We start from the raw sequence: 20,573 nt of genomic DNA, 5'->3' as shown, positions 1-20,573 counted from the left end.
ACAATTAGTTGAATTTAAATTTATTTGATAAACATTTCAACTTACCGATTTATTTTCAGCACTCATTATTTATTACAAGTTAAAAAGAACCGACATAACATAAACAAAACTCTGAGAAACACTCACAAGGAAGAAGCACTGTACAAACCATTTCACAAACATCGTCATTTTATACTTTCTTGTAGCAGAAAACGTTTTAAAGCAAAATTTGCTAAATTTTTTAATCAAATCATCTCTCTATCACTATTTTAAAGTGTTCTTACATATTAAAACAATTATTTAATATTATATTTCTTAAAAAAACATTTTTTGTATAAAACAATTCAAAAATACCCGCCGTGAAAATGACTTTTCACGCATTTTCACGGTCCAGAAATAATGTTCATCTGATCGAAATTTGAGGTATATAAGCACCTTTACCAAAATACTGGAGGTATAAAAGCACCTTAAAGTTGTGACCGCAGCTTGAAATCAGCGATCAAAAAAATTGATTAGGTTGCCCTCTGCAATTTGCAAAGAAGAACTAAAAAGTTTCTTCCGTAATAAGCGAGGATTTTCTAGAATTAGGTTTTCCTACTTTATAATATATAGTTTTTAATGTCTGTAAACATTAGATAACAAATTATAATAATAGTGAAGATTTTCAAATGGCATCAAATTTGTTAGTTATGACAACACGTGTTGTTAATAACCTTAGAAATATAAATCATCTTGGGCAAGTGTAACTTTTTTAAATTCCATATAAATTTTTTAATTTCGTAGTAGAGCAATTGGAATGAGACATGTTTTGACGTTCAGTTTTGTCTATTCATAACATGGAACATTGGACTTTTTTAATCTAATTATTCTAACACTTAATGTTAGATATTGAATCTTACCAAAAAATTATAAATTATTTGATATTCTTTCAGAAATAATGAAATTGTTATTAAAATATTATTTTTTAACCCTTTATATCATAGAATAGCATATGTTACGTATACCTTTTATCGTTTTTGTGTATAACATTTTCGAAGTGGCGAACACTGTGCATATGAATACTATTTATTTCAATCGTAGTAATTCATTTTCTTATAAACACAGAGATTAATGAAACTATAATTATAATTTTTAAATTATATAAAATCAGGGTTAGTGTAAAAATGTGTAATTGAAATTCTAGACCTTTTAAATAATAATAATATCTTTACTTTGTTCTAGGCAAACCGTAAGAACAATAATTAAAATACAGAAAATTATTACATATAAGAAAAAAGAAAAATTCAATAACATAATAAAAATATAGCATCATTCCATATTGAAATAATAATTAATGGATTTTTTCTAATAAAACCATACATACTAAAAAAAACAGAAATATGAACCAACCATAGTAAAATATAAAGAATCAGCTCAAACATTATACATATACACTTCCGACGGAAATTGTGCGACCGCTGCATTTTCAATAACTATAAACTGTTAAAATCTTTACAAATATTAAAACTAAAATTTTTTCCTTATCATTTTATTAAAGCTAATAAAATTCTGAAAGAAATGACACCTTCACAAAGAGAATTTATGTTAATTTTTCAATTGAATATCTAAGAAAAACCCAAATTTTTAATGTTTTTACAATTTTCTTTATTTCTCTGGCAAAAATTAATATTTTTAAACGTTCTTGAGCTCATTGGAATCGTATTTTGCTATACAATTCAAATTAATTAAAACAATTCATGTACACATTCTTCCCTCGTGTATGTAAACCGTGAAAATTGGCTCAAAAAAAGTCAAAACATTATAATCAATATTTAAATGACAAAAAATGATCAGTAAATGTGTAAATCTTAAATTTACTTACATAAATCAGAGAAGTTTAAGATGATCTATTTATTTGTTTTTTAAATATTACATTTTGTTGTAGAATTGAACTTTAATTTTTTGACTTTTTTGAGCCAACTTTCACGGTTTGCATACGCTAGGGAAGCATGTGTAAATAAATTATTTAAAATATTTTGAATTGCATAAGAAAATACGATTCCAATGAGCCTAAGAAACTTTAAAAATATTAATTTTTGCCAGAGAAATAAAAATACACTGTTAGAAATTTCTGTCGGAATTTTTTGTAAATAGCAACTGAAGTTTTATGCTGTTATGTGTTACGTAAATTTTGTTACCATTTCGGAATTTTCTGAAACACAACAGAAAAATTCAGTTGCTTGCATGAAAATTTTGTTACCGTTTCGGAATTTTCTGAAACAGCAGAAAAATTCAGTTGCGTGTATGAAAATTTTGTTACAGTTTCATAATTCTCATGAGTTTTGCTGAATAAAATTTTAGTTACACGTAACTAAAAATTCATTACTGTAATAATATATTCAGTGATGTTTTAGTTACTTCTAATTTAGAGGTTAAGATCGTTTCAAGACTCTGAATATAGCCGCAAGTCTCCCCTCCCTTCTCTTCTACCCCTCTTCTCTTGACTTGCGGCTAAATTCAGAGTCTTGGAACCCCCATTCTCTAAAATTTTCGAGACAAATTCTGAACGGTACGTGAATTGCATGGTAGGCGAGTACAGCGAATTCCAGCGTAGTGTCGAAATTCCCCCCTCCCCTCCTTTCCACCTCCCCACCCTAAATTTAGAGGTTAAAATCGTTTTAAGACTCTGAATATAGCCGCAAGTCCTCCTCCCTCCCTTCTCTTCTACCCCCCTTCTCTTGACTTGCGGCTATATTCAGTCTTGGAACAGCGGCGGCGGCGTTGGCGGCGATATCTTTTTGTAATATAGGTGGATATAAATTATATCCAAATTATTTTTATAAATATTTAAAGTTATATTACAGTAAAATAAAATTTTATTATATACATAATATAAAATATAATTATCAGTAAAAAATTGTATTAAAACTTAAAAAATATACTGTTTTTAAGTCAAATGAGTTAAATTGCAAAAAGATTCCTCTGTTTTCAATAATGCATAAAATCTTCAATCTTGTTAGAAAGCTTCGATACTGAGGCACTTATAGATGTACGTCGCCGCTTTGCGCATACTGCCCTTTTACCTTGGTGTTCAGCTGGATTAATTTTGCAAATGATTCTGAAAAACACAAATAATTTTATTTATTTAATCGAATATTACTATATATATTTAAAGGTAATTTTACAAAAACAATAAAAGTAACTTATAGTCATTAATGTGGTTATATATATATATATAATTTAAGTTATAATTTACTTTTGAATATATTCCAAGGTTTCAGCTGCCTGCAATGAATACGTGTATCCAAAAATGTAGTAAAATAAAAATGTTACTAATAGTCCTTGGAGAACATTGTTCACTTCAATGACCACTTTCTTCTCAAAAACTACTTTGCATTTGTCTGAATTATATAAATTATATCATATATAAATTCTTAATAATTATTTACCTGCAACTATTAAGGTTGGAACATATTCTCATTGTCAAGGTGTCATTTCTTTCAGAATTTTATTAGCTTTTATAAAATAAAAAGAAAAAAAATTTTAGTTTTAATATTTTTGAATATTTAAACCGTTTTGTAGTCATCGAAAAAGCAGAGGTCGCATAATTTCCGACGGTAGTGTAGATTAATCATAAAATAGTTAGAACCAATAAAAATAAAATTTAAACACAAATATTCCATCATACATTAAAATTAATTAAATTATAAATTACATGAGAAAAGAACAATCACATAAAATCATATAACAAAATTTAATTATGACTATCCAATAAATACTTTGAAAGTTTCCATTTAAAACAGACAAGACTAATCGCGCTTGTAATTGATTAAACTGTGAAATTTTAGTAAAATTTAAACTAATTTTCAGTTCGTAAAAATTTGTTTATTTGTCCCGTCAACGAGCCGAATAAGCTTCTTTTATTATTTGGCCCGTAACCCCACTTCTATACTGCCGTACGATGTAAAAACTTAGGTAACCGACATTGACGCTTAGACTGATTGTAGCCTGTTTATTACTACTGAAATCAGCCTAAGCGACAATGTCGGTTACCTAAGTTTTTACATCGTACGGCAGTATACATTTCAAGACGGGCCAAATAAAAAAATTATCTTATTTTGCCAGTCATATAAAAAAATGTTTAAAATAAAAACGGGCCATATAAAGAATAGTAAATTATTTAGTCAATTTTTTCATGTACGATTTCAAACAATGGTTTTGAGTCAAAACTGTTAACATATTTTCCTAAATAAACAGTTTTAAAACTCAAAAATTGTGCTTTTTTCTAAAAGAATTTGGAACTAAAAGTGTTAATAACAAGTTCAATTAAATCAATTTGAAAATATTTAATTATTGCAGTTTAATTTTTGATTAGTGATAGTAATTATTGTTACTACAATAGTGTCATTCCATTATTTTTCGACTAATGTCGTTGCCGACTAATTTTAAAAAATTATAATACTTTGCAGAAATTATTTTAAAGGAGTCAATATCACGAAATAAAAAGACTGTTTTTTAAAATTTGTATTATTTTTTGTAAAATGTAGATTTAAAGTATATGAGGTGCTGGAAACTGTCACTTTTTCATCTAATATAAAATATTAAAGAAAAGATAATAATTTCAATAAAATTTGGCATTTCTTAGAACAGGAAAGATATGTTAAAACATCTTTTTAACGTTTCAAAACCGGTACCGGTTTCCTCGTCAGAATTTATTAATCTATAATTTTATAAATATTATTAATACTAGCGATGTATTCCTCGCTCGCTAACGCTCGCTCGTTTATAGTTGTACTTATTGTTGTTTACTTATTGTAGTTTATGCATATTATATATATAATTTATGTTTTAAATTAATATTTTTTTAATATTGTATAAAATTTATCTTAATTTTGATCAGTATCATTGATGGATGAAATGACAATTGTTAAATATTAGATGTTTTTTTATTATAATTATGACAACAATATTAATTATATTATATTATATAATAATGAGTAAGAATTTCTGAAACGTGCCACCTAAACCTGAAAAAATTTATTTTTTGTTAAAATGTAATTTTTCTTGTAGTATTTTATATGCACAATCACCCCCTAAAACGATTTTGCAAAAAAAAATTTTTTGTTATTAACAATTTAATATTTTTGACCCTTTTTTAAACAAATTAATTTCAAAGAAATTTATTGATCGATTTTAGTGATCTAAACGGCATTCTTCTTGTCTTGAACCATAGTTTTATTGATATTTTTTTGGTGCAAAAATATTGATTTTTATTGCAAAAAAAAAATTGTTTATTTATAAACAAATAGTAAAAAACCATGAAAACAATCGAATTTCAAAATGAAAAAAATAGCTTCATATACTTAAAACCCTTCTGAATAATATTCCGTCGAGAAAAAAAATGGCACGCATTTGACAATTGGTTTATTTTAACATTTTAACAAAAAATAAATTTTTTCAGGTTTAGGTGGCACGTTTCAAAAATTTTTACTCTAATATATCATATTATATTATAGTGCGATTCCAAGTGAGATTTTGACTTTTTCGGAGTAGGTTAACCGATTGCAATGAAACTTTGGAATTTTGTTATATATAATAAGACTAATCTTTAACGTAAATTTCAGCCTAAAATATTTGTTAGTTTACGAGATTTGCAATAACAAAAAATTTAAAACTGCTATATTTAGTCCACGAATCACGTCAGTTGGCTATGTGAGAATGCTGCGTGCGCAATGTCGTCTGCACGTCAACTAGCAGAAATCTCAATTGTTTATACTAATAAATTAATAAAATTTCTTAAGTTAAACTTACATTTACAATAAAAATCCTTTGGAACATTAAAGAAAACACAGGTAAGATCATTTTAGCGTTTAAGTGATTGAATTATAGTTAGTCGCGCGAAAGTTATTCAATTATTATTTAATAATTTTTTTAGTTGTAAAATTATAAAAAAATGTTCTGAAAGAGATTTATTCCTCTCATTTTCCTTGACATTTTAAAAAAAAGTAGACCTCAATCCGTTTATTAGAACGGAAGATATAGCAGTTTTAAATTTTTTGTTATTATTGCAAATCTCGTAAACTAACAAATATTTTAGGCTGAAATTTACGTTAAAGATTAGTCTTATTATATATAACAAAATTCCAAAGTTTCATTGCAATCGGTTAACCTACTCCGAAAAAGTCAAAATCTCACTTGGAATCGCACTATAATATATTTTTTTTATCTTAAATTATATTATATTATATTGCTGTAAATTGCCCTACAAACACATGGAGATTTTGCAAATTTTTGAGAAAAATGTTCGTAATAAATCGAAAAACCTTTTAAAATATAGGTTTTTATTTTTATTATCCAGAGTAATCCTTTATAAAGAGATTCTTGTTTGATTTTACATATATTACTAGTTGTCCGGAATTAAGTGCACCAAAAAAGGTTCCTTTTGGAAGACGTCACCTACACCTACAAAATTAAACTAAATACTCTCCAACAGTTTTATAAAAAATTTTCTACATAATTTGCAACAATATTTAAAAAAATTTTTAAATTTTTATTTTTTTGTCATAATTACAATATGACAGATGATTGTAGTCAATGTAAAAGCGATAATTGTGCTTTGTGATACAGGGTGCAGGTGTCCATCTATGTTTTGAGAATAATTTCAATTCTATGAAAAGTCTAAAAAATGATAAAATATTAAAATAAAAAACAGTTGATTTGAATAACGTTTAATATTAGATACAATTTTATATGTTTCTAACCAAATATTTACAATACAATAATAAATAAAAAAAAACCTTAAAAAATTGATAAAAAAATATTAAAAAATTTAAAAAAAATTGTTTTTAGTAACTTTTCAAAAGAAGAGTGATTTTATAGGTATATAATCAAAAATACGAGAAAAATTTGCTTCAAAACTTTTATTACATAATTTTCTGCACTAATTTTCAACGATAATAATAACAATACTAATGTATCTTACTATTGTTTTGTAGAAATGGAACTTGTCCGTACATTTTTAATAAATAAATGAAACACAATAAATTAATCACACAATTCATACAAATAATATAAATCAAACAATGAACATAAATTATAAACAATTAACATAACATAAATTATGAACAACTAACATACATAAAAAAGACTTTCCAGCCTAGATGATAATTAATTCGGTTAAGATGACCATTTTTATTATTTTATTTTTCTTCTCCTTTTTTTTTATCTAATTTTTCTTGAAACCTAAAAACAATTATGTACATAAAAATATTTTTAAAAATGATTATTTATATTAATGTTTATTTAAAAATAATATTAAATTATAATAAAAGTATTAAATAAAATATAGTCACTTTACTATTTACTAATGTTTTAATCATTTAAGGACGAAATGTACAAAACTTTTGCATAAAGTTTAAGGTCATTTATTATCATTTAAACGTCATGTGAAAAATTCGTCATTACAAATCACTTATGTATGAAAAATTGCTTTATTAAATGGCGTGTTCTAAAAAATTAATTTATAGGGTACAGTGAGGTAAAAAAGACCCTTTTTTACTTTTTAATATGTAAATTCGGTATTAAATTTTTTTTTCGAAATTCAAATTGGTTTTGAAAGTTTAGTTCCTCAGCTTCAAAATGCTTATTCGACAATCTTTGTCTCCCATGAAAGCGCAAAGTTATATAATTTTTACAAGAATACGGCAAGTGGCTTTCTTTTTCTTCTTAAAAAAAAACGTTTTTTGAAATTTTTTTCATTTTTAAAAAATTTTTCATAACTAATTGCTTCAGAATACTTATAAATGTTATATATGTCGTAGGGAAATAGAAGAATCTGGGAGTAAGTCTACTTCCTAGGCAGTAGGCTTACTGCTGGCAATTAGAGGAATTCACGTAGAAATCATTCACATTCATCTATTTGCGTAGGGAGTAAGCTTACTGCTGGGCAGTAGGCTTACTGCCCGATAAAGATTCGACATTTAGACAACTTACATCGCGTTATACTGCACTCCGAAACAATCTGCAGAATTTCATACATTTTGGAGTAATGATAGAATTTTTTTTGCCTTTTTTTCACTTACATTAATCAAAATTGATTTCACTGCTTCATATTGCTGTTTACTCCACACGGATCTATTTTCTGTTTGAGCCTCCACTTTCGTTTTAAATATTTTTTCAAATTCACAGCGATTCACCGAATTAACTTCCATTATTAATAATTGTATTTAATTTATATAAAAATTAAAAAATAATAAAACGATAGAAATTAAAAATGAATAAAATCACTACTGTTTGCTTCAACGGTTCTAAGACGTTTGTAAATTGTAAATACAAATTTTTCACTACCTATGAAGTCTTACACTATGAATATTAGACGAGGAAAATCTAGGAGTCATTAGTATCTAATTAAATTTTCATTGTTTTGTATTGCGACTTTGGGTTGATTCATAAACAAATACACGGATGACGATGTAAGTTGTCTAAATGCCGAATCTTTATCGGGCAGTAAGCCTACTGCCCAGCAGTAAGCTTACTCCCTACGCAAATAGATGAATGTGAATGATTTCTACGTGAATTCCTCTAATTGCCAGCAGTAAGCCTACTGCCTAGGAAGTAGACTTACTCCCGGATTCTTCTATTTCCCTACGACATATATAACACGTTAAATATGTTTAGGCTGTAAGATAGGTCTATTAACAAAATTAGATTTTAAAACGCCTTAGGTTACAAAAATTCTAAATGTCGGATTTTATGTGGCAGACATGAAAATTGAAGAATGACTGGATTCGCTTGAAAATTGTTACTCGGGGGTTTTCTAGGTAAAATAAACAAAAATTTGTACATCTCGTTCTTAAAGGGTTAAAAATGTTAACTTACTTTTTTATTTCTTCTATTTCGAAATTATTAATTATTATCATGAATTTTGAATTATTGGCACAGATTTAATTTTATAGTATTCATTTATTTTTCTTCCTTTTATTATTATTATTGAATTTTTTTCTTCTTTGAAAGATTCATCATTATTTCCCCATAATAATAAATCAATCTGATAATTTAAAAAATAATTAATAATATTGAATTTATATTTCAAATAGAAGTTTGTTTTTAATAATGTAAACAATAAACAGCTATAAAAATTATTAAAAATCTTAAAACTGTTTTTGAAGAGTATTGCAAGATGAAAATTAACAAATCAAAATTGTCAACATCAATAATATATTGAAAGGTGAAGAATGTGGATGTATATGGGTGATCACCCATTTGTAAGGAAATTTATATTTTACATTAACTTACACTATTTTCTTCTGCGTCACTTATTGTGACATTTCTTTTTTTTAATTCTTTACCATATTTAGTATTTATCGTTTCAATTTCTGCAATTGTTTTAATTAATCCAAATGTATCTAGAAATATTTAATGAATATTAAATATTTTAATCATATTTGAAATTATTGATTTTAATAATACTGAATAAGGGGAATTTTTAAATTTTAATTTTACCTATTATCTTATTAGGAGCGCATAAATCAATTTTTTTAATTTCCACAAAATTGAATTTATTAAATGGTAGCGTTGTTACGTCTTCTTTAATTGTTGAATTTTCATTCAGCTGAATTTCGAAATTATTCGAAAAATTAGAATATTTTTTATTTGACGTTGCAAACGAAACATTCGAAAATATATATTGCTTTCCTATCTTTGTAATAAGAATAAAAAAAAATTATTTAAGTGTCATAAAAATGTCATTCACTGAAAATAAGTCAATCCTAAAATAAATTCAAAGATTTTTTTTAAACTTTGTGGAAAGGGTTTTTAAGTTTGTTTTTCGCGTACTTTTTATTGATAAAAAAATTAATTTTTTAATTGTAACTTTATTTTAATCAAAATTAACACTTATTTTTATTTTTAATTCCACATCATAAGTTAATGGTTTTTTACTTTCTTTTTTTTGAATGTTGAGAATTTTTAAGTCTGAGAAAACAGTGCTATCGACCAAAATCAACTTTTCGAGAAAAACGCGTTTAAAGTTTTGCTACTAATTAAAATAGATTTCTTGAAACTTGAAACATTCAGAACTGACAACCGCACAATAATCCATGGTTATTTTTTACCTACAGAACCAGGTTGCCGATGATGGGTATACTTTAGGATCATCGCCGAGAATTTAGCTCGATTTTTTTAATGGTTTTTGCATTCATATTTGAGGTTTGAGAAAATATCCTTAACACTTAGACAACCAGGTCGGCGATAACGGGTATACCTGAAGATCATCTTCGGGGATTTAGCTGGAATTTTTTGTTAATTTTGAAAAATTTATATATTTTTTGTTTTTCATTTTAAACAAAAATAACAATAGTGATTTTTATCTTATAATGACTTAAATTTTAATTAAATAAATTTTTTAACATTCGAGACTAGTTGCATTGTATTTTTAGGACCTTGAACTATAAAAACCATCATAAAAAAATGATTTTTTGGTTGATAACACCGTTTTCTCAGACCCGGTCACATATATAAGTATAAACAAGTTGTTTATTTCATAATCATTTAGTTTTTTTTCATGATAGAAATATCGATAAATTAATATAGGTTAATTTTGGCACCGCCTAAAATTGCAAATTTTACGGATACTTTATACAGGAATACGACAAATGTATCGTCGTGTATCAAAGATTATATCTCATTAAAAATTGAACTTCCGTACACAACAGTTACATTAAAAAAAACACGTATAATTTAAGAAAAACTTATTCACAAATTAAAAATAATAATTTTTTGTAGTAGTTATAAGGATTTGAATATAATAGTGTTATCTAAGAACTGAAAAATTCCTTTTTAATAATCTTTAAAAATTAACTTTATATTATGAGATTTTGTTACTTTCGCATAGGACAATAATTTATCAAAGCATGAAGCCAATTTCAAATTTTTTTTATTAGACCGCTTTTTTCAGAGAATGTTTTATAAATATGAAGAATATTTTTTTAAATATAAATTATACCTTTACTGTTTCGAAAAATTTATCAACACAGTTATTAAAAACTGTACACTTTATTTCCCCAGAAACATCAAGTAAATCAATAGTAAATAATTTGCCATTGGCATAATATTTATCTCAGTTTTATTTGTGACCATGGCTTTAAAATTCCAACTATCGACATGTCAAAAAAATTAATAAATTAAAATAATCTAATACTTTATTTACCATTATCTCGACTGACAACAAAAAACCCATTTTCAGGTGAAATTCCTGAAATTTTATATAATTGTCTTTAATTTAACTCCTGATCAACAAATTTAAATGTGTAGTTAGTTAAATAATTGTTGAAGAATTCTTCAGGACTACCTGAGGTGAATGGAAGGGATTTTCTTTTGAGACACGAATACGCGGCTATCACGTCATGATCAGTTTTTCTTGTCGATATTAGAATAAAAAAGTCTACTAGAAATTTTTCTAGACTTGTGAATCTGGCAGTTATAGATTTACTTTTTCCTTTTATAGACTCGAATCTATTATTAGTGGTATTTAGGAAACTACCTATTATAAAGTCGTCACAGAAATTCCAATCATGTGTAATATCATGCCAGTCTTTTCAAATTATTCTACAGCAGACTTGGGACATTTTAATTTAAGTTCGGCATATTATTTTAAGTATTCTTCTTCAGTATTACAGTTTATCATTTTCTGAATAATTCTTCTACTTAAATCCTTTTGTCCGTTTGTAATTCCCAATTTTTCCTGTCGTTATTTCTTGGTTAATGACCTCGGAGTATGAAAAAGACAAATACGGACTTTGGCATCAGGCAAGCTTGATACAAATAAATATTTATTTGATAATAATCAAGTAACCGATTATTTGAATCAAATACACTACCGTCCGAAATTGTGCTAACGCTTACACGGGAAAATAGGGATAAACTCAGAAAGAAATAAAAGTAAAGACTTTTCCTTTATAGCGTTGGAAACCTTATTAAATTTCGAAAAAATTGATGCCTATATTAGAAAGAGATTGCTTAAATAGATTTTAATATAACAGGTTACAAAATAAAAAAAAATTGTAATTTTTTCTCATTTCCTACCTTGACATTAACCTCTTGCATGGACCAGGAAAATCGATGGAAAAAATTGTCCTTTAACATAATTATTCCGTAGAATCTCAGCTTACCATTGATTCCAAGAACAATAAAAAATGTTGACGGGTTTCCTTGTAATTGAAAAAAAGTGCGAGCGTGCACGGAAAAAAATTCGACCGTCTATCGAGCGATTTTCCCGTCTCGCTGACTCTTTCGTTCGTACGCCAGGGCCGAAACTGAAGATTTCGATCGGGCGCTTTGCCGGGCACAATTAATTTCATTACTTATGCCTTTTTATAAACATAAATTATTTGCATTACACGAAAGACACTATATTTATGTAATAAGTTAATTATACACTTATTAAAATTAAATAAATGTAACAAAAATTATATATTTCACAATTAAAAAATTTAATTTGACGAAGTCCAATGTAGGTTTTTTATTCTTAATCATAAATTGTGTATTAATTTTTATAAATGTATTATAATTTTTACAAAACTTTAGTCGTTTAATAATTTTATTTAAGATTAATTAAAAAATTAATGTATTTATGTATGTGATATATTTTTTTCTCTTGTACTCAATATCAATTTTTTAATTAATACTTTATAAATGTCATTATTATAAATCTTTAAATAAGATCTCCGATGTAGGTAAAATAATAAGAACACCCTAAAAATTTTATATAATTATTTTTTTCATCAAAGGAAATATTATGAATAGTGTTTTATTTCTTCATATACTCAGAATTTAGTTTTAATTTTAAATATTATACTTTATTATATTATTAGGGTCAATCCATTTTATTTCACCCAAAGTCGTTGCGGCCTATTTTTTAAAAAAATTTATACTTTACATAAATGATCTTTTATGTTCTGAGAATACATATGAGGCATTTTACGTGTAATGTCCTGAGTTATAAAATTGATTTCTTGAAAAAAAGTGAAACTTGGGGAAATTGTTGCCCTACCTGATAGTAAAATATCCCCAAAAAAGTTTTGACTTTTTTGAAATTTTGGGGGACTATTTTATCAGTTTTCCTTGACACTGCCTAGGGAACGTTCACATATGACATCACGCATTAGGGGGTAGGGGGGGTCTTGGTCAAACGTGACAAAACGTGACATGGCGTACGGGGGGGTTCAGTTCCTTCGTGACGTCACGAAGTATGTTTACTACTTTTATAGTAGAATAACATCAGTAAAAAGTTGGACATCCAGCCCATGGGTTACAGAAGAAATTGAAAAAATCTCATCATAAAGAGAAGCCAAAGATACATATAGAAAATTATATACTTTTAATCATGTTTTTATTATTATATTTTAATAATTTAAAGCGTTGTTTAAAGAAAAAAATTATAAACTTACGGTAAAGTTTAATAATTTAAGACATTGTTTAAAAAAAATATAGACTGATGTATAGTTTAAAAGCTGCAATAATCAGCTGCTAGTTTTAAAAAATTGCTGAGAAAAGATTAAAAAGGAACTGCTGTGATTATTAATAATTAAAAATCAAGTATTACTTTTAATAATGAAATTAATTTTCATTGTTGGAAAAATGAGTTATTAAACTTTAAGTTTAATAACTCTGTTTAAGCAAAAAATATTTATAAGTATATAATTGCAAGAAAAAATAAATTATTTTTATCAGAAACCCTTTTTATTACATTTAAGTAATCTTAACATTTATTATTTCTTTAAAAACAATTTTAATACCTTAGAAAATTTTTAAGATTTAAAAAAAACAAAAAAAAGGGGGGGGGGTGTTTAAAGAACGTGACGTCCATTATCAAGGGGGTCTTGTCAAATCGTGACAGAGCGTGACAAAGGGGGGGTAGGGGTCAAAAAAGCTGAAAATTAGCGTTAACCTTCAAAAAGCATACCTGCAAAAATTTTTTTTATTGCATTTATAGACAGAAAAAATTCAAATAGCAGGCGGTGTCAGGGAAAACTGATAAAACTGACCCCCCTCTATCTCCCCCAAAATTTCAGAAAAGTCAGAAATTTTTTTGGGGATATTTCACTATCAGGTAGGGCAACAATTGCTTCAAGTTTCACTTTTTTTCAAGAAACCAATTTTTTAACTCAGGAAATTACATGTAAAATGCCTCATATCTGACAATGATTTTCGAAAATTTTTCGGTATTAGGGTAACGGCACCAGTGAAGGAACTGACACCAGTGAAAGAACAAATTTCATGTTTTGCATTCTAATTAGTGTAATAAGCAATTTGGTATTATAAATTATATATTTTTATGTTCCTTATTTAATTTACGTCTTTAGTATCTAAGATACCTAGAGAGTTAACACGTAAATTTTATAAAAAAAAATTTTTAAAAATGTTGTGTTGCAAATTTATCTTCAACAATAAGAACTCTTCTCTGGCACGTTATTTCTTTTTTCACATTTAACTAATTTAAACTGCCTTAAATCGTCGGTCTTCTTTAAACTAAATTTATCTTGTGTATTAGAAATACTTCTTTTCATTTAAAAGCTAATAAAATATTAATTTGCCATAAGAAAAGCAAATTCCGTCATTGGGGTTTTTTTTTTTATTTACTAGTGAAAGAACAGAAATGTTTTTTCACTGGTTCCAATGCAATCCAATGAAGGAACACCTTCAACGAATAGTCTGAAGTCAAACAAAAAAATGACAAAATCAAATAGGTTAACACTGTTAGGTTACAATAATATTGTCAAAATAAATTGCAAGTAGATGATTGATTGTAGGTTATAAATGCATTTTCAATTAAAAATAAGATTCTGCAAACTTAGTTAAAAAATATTCATAATTATCATTAATTTACCTTTATTTTAGTATATTACAAACATTTTATTACTTTATCTTTGTTTTAATATATTTTTTAAATATATTTTAAATATATATTTCACATCGTTCTTTCACTGGATGCAGAAAATTCTTTCATTAGACAATTTGTTCTTTCACTGGTGAAATAGGTATGTTTTACTTATTAATTAAAATTTTAATTAACATCTTATATTTATGAAAATTAAATATGACCTTCGCATTCTACACTTAATTAGCTATCGAAAAAAAATTGGTAAAAAAATTTTTAATAACTGCATTCAAAAATAAAAATCGGACAAGTGCGAGTTACACTCGCACTGAAATCGAGGGTTCCGTACTCGAAGCGAACTTATTTGGTATAAAAACAAATGTTTAAAAAATATGTGTTGTATGACATCTAATATAAGTGATACAAAAAGGAACAATTTTCTTGAATTTTACAAAATTGTTCCTTTTTGTATCACTTATATTAGTTGTCATACAACACATATTTTTTAAACATTTGTTTTTATACCAAATAAGTTCGCTTCGAGTACGGAACCCTCGATTTCAGTGCGAGTGTAACTCGCACTTGTCCGATTTTATTTTTAAAAAATATTTTACTAAAAAAATATAAGAAACATAATTTTATTTCAACTCGCAATATTTTTATTGTATTTACATTTTAAAAATATATTGAATATTAAATTTTATCTTTCTAAGTCAAAAAGAGATAAAACTTAAGATATTGATATAAGGCTAGTAGCTGCTTGTCAAGGAAAAATCGAAAGTTATCTAAAAAATAAAATTTGTTTATTAATTCCTGAAAAATCAACTCCAATCATCCTCGCTATATTTTTTTTGTAATCTACACGTAAAAATACGTCAAAATATATAAATTTGAATCACTGTAGAAAAACTTTTTTCGTTTTTTGCGGAAAAATACATTTTTCTATTAAATTTATCATTTTTCTTCAAAAATTTGATAAAAATTGATCATCAACTCCAATCGCGCTTACATTTTTTCCCTGTATTTTTCACGCAAAAATACAGTTTTACAGCAAATGTGAACAATTTGGGTTGAATATTGTGTGCGCTAGGGAGAATAAATAATTTTTTTCGAAATTTTTGATTTTTCCTTGACAACGCTATGTAAATTATTCCGAATCAAGTTCGCTATAATTTTCCTGTAATTTTCACGTAAAAATACGTAAGTGTGTCAAATTTGAGCTCTTTATGTCAAAAGATGTGTCCGCTAGGGGGGGGGGTACATACTCATTTTTAGGTATTTTTCGTAAAAATTCATGGTTTTTCCTTGACAACGCTATGATAATCAACTCCAATCATGCTCGCTATATTTTTTTTGTAATCTACACGTAAAAATACGTTAAAATATATAAATTTAATTTCCTTTAAATAAAATTTTGTTCGTTTTTGGTGGAAAAATACATTTTTTTCCTAAAATTGTCATTTTTTCTTGAAAAACTTGATAAAAAGTTAATCATCAACTCTATTCGTGACCGCTTTTTTCCCCTGTATTTTTCCCGTAAAAATACATTTGTATACTAAATATGATCTGTCTGGGTTGAATATTGTGTGCGCTAGGGAGAATAAATTATTTTTTTCGAAATTTTTGATTTTTCCTTGACAACGCTATGTAAATTGATCAGAATCAAGTTCGCTATAATTTTCCTGTAATTTTCACGTAAAAATACGTAAGTGTGTCAAATTTGAGCTCTTTATGTCAAAAGATGTGGCCGCTAGGGGGGGGGGTACATAGTCATTTTTAGGCATTTTTCGTAAAAATTCATGGTTTTTCCTTGACAACGCTATGTTAATCAATTCCAATCAAGTTCGCTATAATTTTCCTGTAATCTACACGCGAAAATACATATGTGTACTAATTTTCAGCCCTCCAGATAAATTTATGTGGCCGCTAGGGGGGGGGTACACGATTTCAAAAAAACCGATATTAATAGGGTTCCGAACCGAGTACGGAACCCTAATAAATGATAAAAGTATGCATTTCCTTAAATGTTCTTTCACTGGTGCCGTTACCCTACTTCGGAAATTTAATTTTAAAGTTGAGATGCACCATAAAAATGTAATTTTGACAGGTGGAAAAATTTAATAAAAAAGCAAACAAATACTTAAAAAATAAATTATTTCTTTTTTGGTAATTATTCATAACAATTTAATTTATTATTTCCCTGGGTTTACAAGTAATAATTATTTAATTATTGTTGTTAAAGTTGATTTTAAATCTGTTTGTCAAATGTCAATTTTTCATACTTTTAATATGTGACGCTCCACGAGAAAAGGGACCTATCGCCAATCAGAACGTTCAACTTTAAACGCCTTTCCTGTATAATTCTGTTTTGTCGCGATAGGTCCCTTTTCTCGTGGAGCGTCACATATATTTCTTTCTAAAAAGTGAATTAATAATTTTAAATTAAATATTGCTTATAATTAAGTACTTTTAATTTACTTTTATATTATCTATTGACTATTTAAATTATTAATCTAGAAATATGAAATATTTTACCTTAAATATTGAATGTTCAGGAATTTACGCCGATTTCAAACACAAATAGCTCCCTCTAGAAAAACGAAAAATGGTCATCTTGGTTTTAAAAGTTGAATTAATCCTTCTTTTAATCGATCTCACAAGTTTTGCGTTGGAGAACAAGATACTTTTTAAGATTAACTGATTTTAAAATTGCGATTTTATTACGAAGCTGAAGTACGCAACGTTTATGATAAACGATTCTTAAAGAAATAATTGTTTAAAATAAAAAATTCTATAATTTTTTGCCTAAAAAATATTTCTTGTAGTTTTCATTAATCAACAAATTATAAAAAAATATTTTTTAGGCAAGAAATTACAGAATTTTTCATTTTAAAAAATTATTTCTTCAAAAATAGTTTACCATAAACGTTGCATACTTCAGCTTCACATTTTATTAATGAGATTTAAGGTTACAAAACAAGTATTTATTATCAAACTGAAGTTAGCTTGCGAGATCTATATCGATTCAAAAGACTGTAAATTCAAATCAAAAATTGTTGTTTTTATAAATGAAATTGAATTAATTAAAAATCAAGTATTTAATGGTAATTAATATTACTATTTATTTAATTTATAAAATTATTTTGATATAAAAATTCAATACTTAGGTATAAACCTATTTTTTCAATAAACATTTTTTTTAAAACTTTTATTAGGAACTGTTTTAATTTTGAAATCTACTTCCGTTTCCTGTAACTTACCTGCCAATTGACTTTTTTTTAATAACCTGTTTGATGTTTACATATCGACTGTGTAAATTTTATTAAAATCATTAAATTTTTTATTCAAAATGCAGTGTTCTTTAGGTGGGTATTTTAAAGAAAAGTGCGAAAGTATAACAACTCCGTTACAACATATAATTAAGAATAAATTAAATGAATCCGAAGAATTAGTTTTGAAATTACGAAGTCATGAAAATATCAGCACGATTTGTGAAAAACATAAAACGAAATATTTACATACTTATTCTCAATATTTTGGGAAAAAATGTTGTCATCCTTATAATTGTCATGCATCAGTAATATCCAAAAGTTTACGTGAGATTACTTTAAATACTGTAAAAACTAACAATTTTTTAAAATTAGTACCTGGTATGAGTATTTGTTCAACTTGCCGAAAAAAAGTTTCTGACGAAAGAGATAAAAAGAAAAAAAACAAAAACGTTTGGTTTTATTAAATATAAAAGAATTGTATTTAAGGTTTAAACAAAACATGCCAAATGCTAAAATAGGAATTTCAAAATTTCCGGAACTAAGACCCAAGTGGTGCATTTTAGGAGGTCCAAAGAGCACTCATTATGTTTGTGTGTGCGTACAACATTAAAATGTAAAGCTGATGATATCTTTGTTAAAACTTGAAAATTGTTTGACAAATCTATTAGAACTAGGCATTTGTGATATTAATAATGAGAAATGTATGATTGGAGATTGCGAAAAATGAAATGGTTTTGAAGAAATAAATAATATTGTTGAAGCTAATGTGGATGAAGACACAGTTCCGTGAAATATAAACAATGGGTTCAAGTTGACAGGGCAGATTTAATTACATTTGTCCAGTCCCGAGCTGAATATATGGAAAGTTTAAAAGAGCTATTGGAAGCAATAAAAGCGCATTTTTTTATTTCTCAGAAACAAGGAGAATACTTGAAATGTTTAAAAGAAAATCTTCCTGCAAATGAGATAATTATGTTACTAGATTTTGCCGAAAATTATACATTTATTTTCCAAGATGAAATCCAGTCCCGTCACTGGGTTAATGATTAAGCCACTTTACATCCAATTGTTATTTATTATCAACAAAATGTGGAGTTAAAGACAAAAAGTTTCTGCAAAATTTCCGATTGTAAGGACCACTCAACTTCAGCAGTTTACACTTCTCAAACAAAAAGTTATTGAACAAATTAAACGTATTTTTCCAAATGTAAGACATTTCCACTATTTTTCGGCTGGTGCTACTAGCCAGTACAAAAATAAAAAAAAAATTATAAACCTCACCCATCATTTCACTGAGTTCGAAATTTTTGCAGCATGGATTTCTTCGGTACATGTCATGGCAAAAGTCCATGTGACAGGATAGACGGGACTGTAAAACGCCTTGTTAGATTAGCAAGTTTGAAAGTAGTTAACGCAAATCACACTATTTTAAATGTCGACGAAATGTTTGACTATTGTCAAACACACTTTAAGGGAATAGAATTTATTAAAGTACAGTCAAGAGAAGTAAAAAAAATTGATAAATATCTGAATCGAAGATATAAAATGATTAAAACCATAGCGGGAACACGCAGTAATTACTGCTTCATACCACTTTCTACGGCAAAAATAAGAATGAAGAAAGTTTCTGAGTCAGAAAATTTTGAAGACGTTTCCTTCCATAAAACTTTGGTCTTAGTTCCGCAAATTTTGAAATTCCTATTTTAGCATGTTTTCTTTAAACCTTAAATATAATTCTTTTATATTTAATAAAAACAAACGTTTTTGTTTTTTTTTCTTTTTTTCCAAATGTATTTCGAAAGTACACACAATCTTTAGCACCAGGGCACATTCAGCTAATTTCGTCATTTTCGTAAAAACTTATCACTTCTTTTTTTAATGAACCGTCTAGACCTTCTCGAGGTTTATAGGTAACTTCAGGTAGCACTCCGTGTGATTCAGTTCATTTTCTAGCTTTTTTAGCCTCAAATTCAGTGACGTCAAATTCCTGGCAAACTTTTTTATTGACCAAAACTTAGGAACTAAACTTAATATTTTAATTTTGTCTATTTTTTCAGAAATTTAAATTTTTTCCTTCAGTTCTTTTATTAACGTTTTATAACCTTCAGCCTATAACACATCTTCTGAAGTCTGAGTTTTTATATGAAAATCAAAAGAATTATTCAAATTATTTGCTATTGATCTTGTTGACTCATTTAAGGCATTTTCAATTTCGCACTGTCTGTGACTAGTATTTAGTCTTCTTATTTTACTTGGTTGTAATCAAATCGATAAGAAAGCTTCGTTACTGATACTTTTTGGAAGTTGAAATAAAGGATCATTAATTTCCTCTTGTTCATTATACTTTTTATCTCTTTCGTCAGAAACTTTTTTTCGGCGAGTTGAACAAATACTCATACCAGGTACTAATTTTAAAACATAGTCAGTTTTTACAAAATTTAAAGTAATCTCACGTAAACCTTTGGATA

General features: G+C 26.8%; 1 protein-coding gene across 1 annotated transcript in view; it reads left to right on the top strand.

Annotated features, from left to right (window-relative positions):
* Nucleotides 1-562: 562 nt before the first annotated feature.
* The window catches only part of LOC127287952 (NADH dehydrogenase [ubiquinone] iron-sulfur protein 4, mitochondrial), a 44,783-nt gene continuing 24,772 nt past the window's right edge, over nucleotides 563-20,573 (top strand). Inside the window, exon 1 of the mRNA XM_051315112.1 lies at nucleotides 563-715. Coding sequence (XP_051171069.1) covers nucleotides 648-715 — 68 coding nt within the window. The 5' untranslated portion in view covers nucleotides 563-647. The remainder of the gene's footprint in view (nucleotides 716-20,573) is intronic.

This window comes from Leptopilina boulardi, unplaced genomic scaffold, assembly GCF_019393585.1.
Source record: "Leptopilina boulardi isolate dan_hultmark-lab unplaced genomic scaffold, ZJU_Lbou_2.1 LbouV2_377, whole genome shotgun sequence".
Lineage (NCBI taxonomy): Eukaryota > Metazoa > Arthropoda > Insecta > Hymenoptera > Figitidae > Leptopilina > Leptopilina boulardi.
Note: the sequence above shows the minus strand (reverse complement) of the source record. Positions and strands in the feature narration are given on the sequence as shown.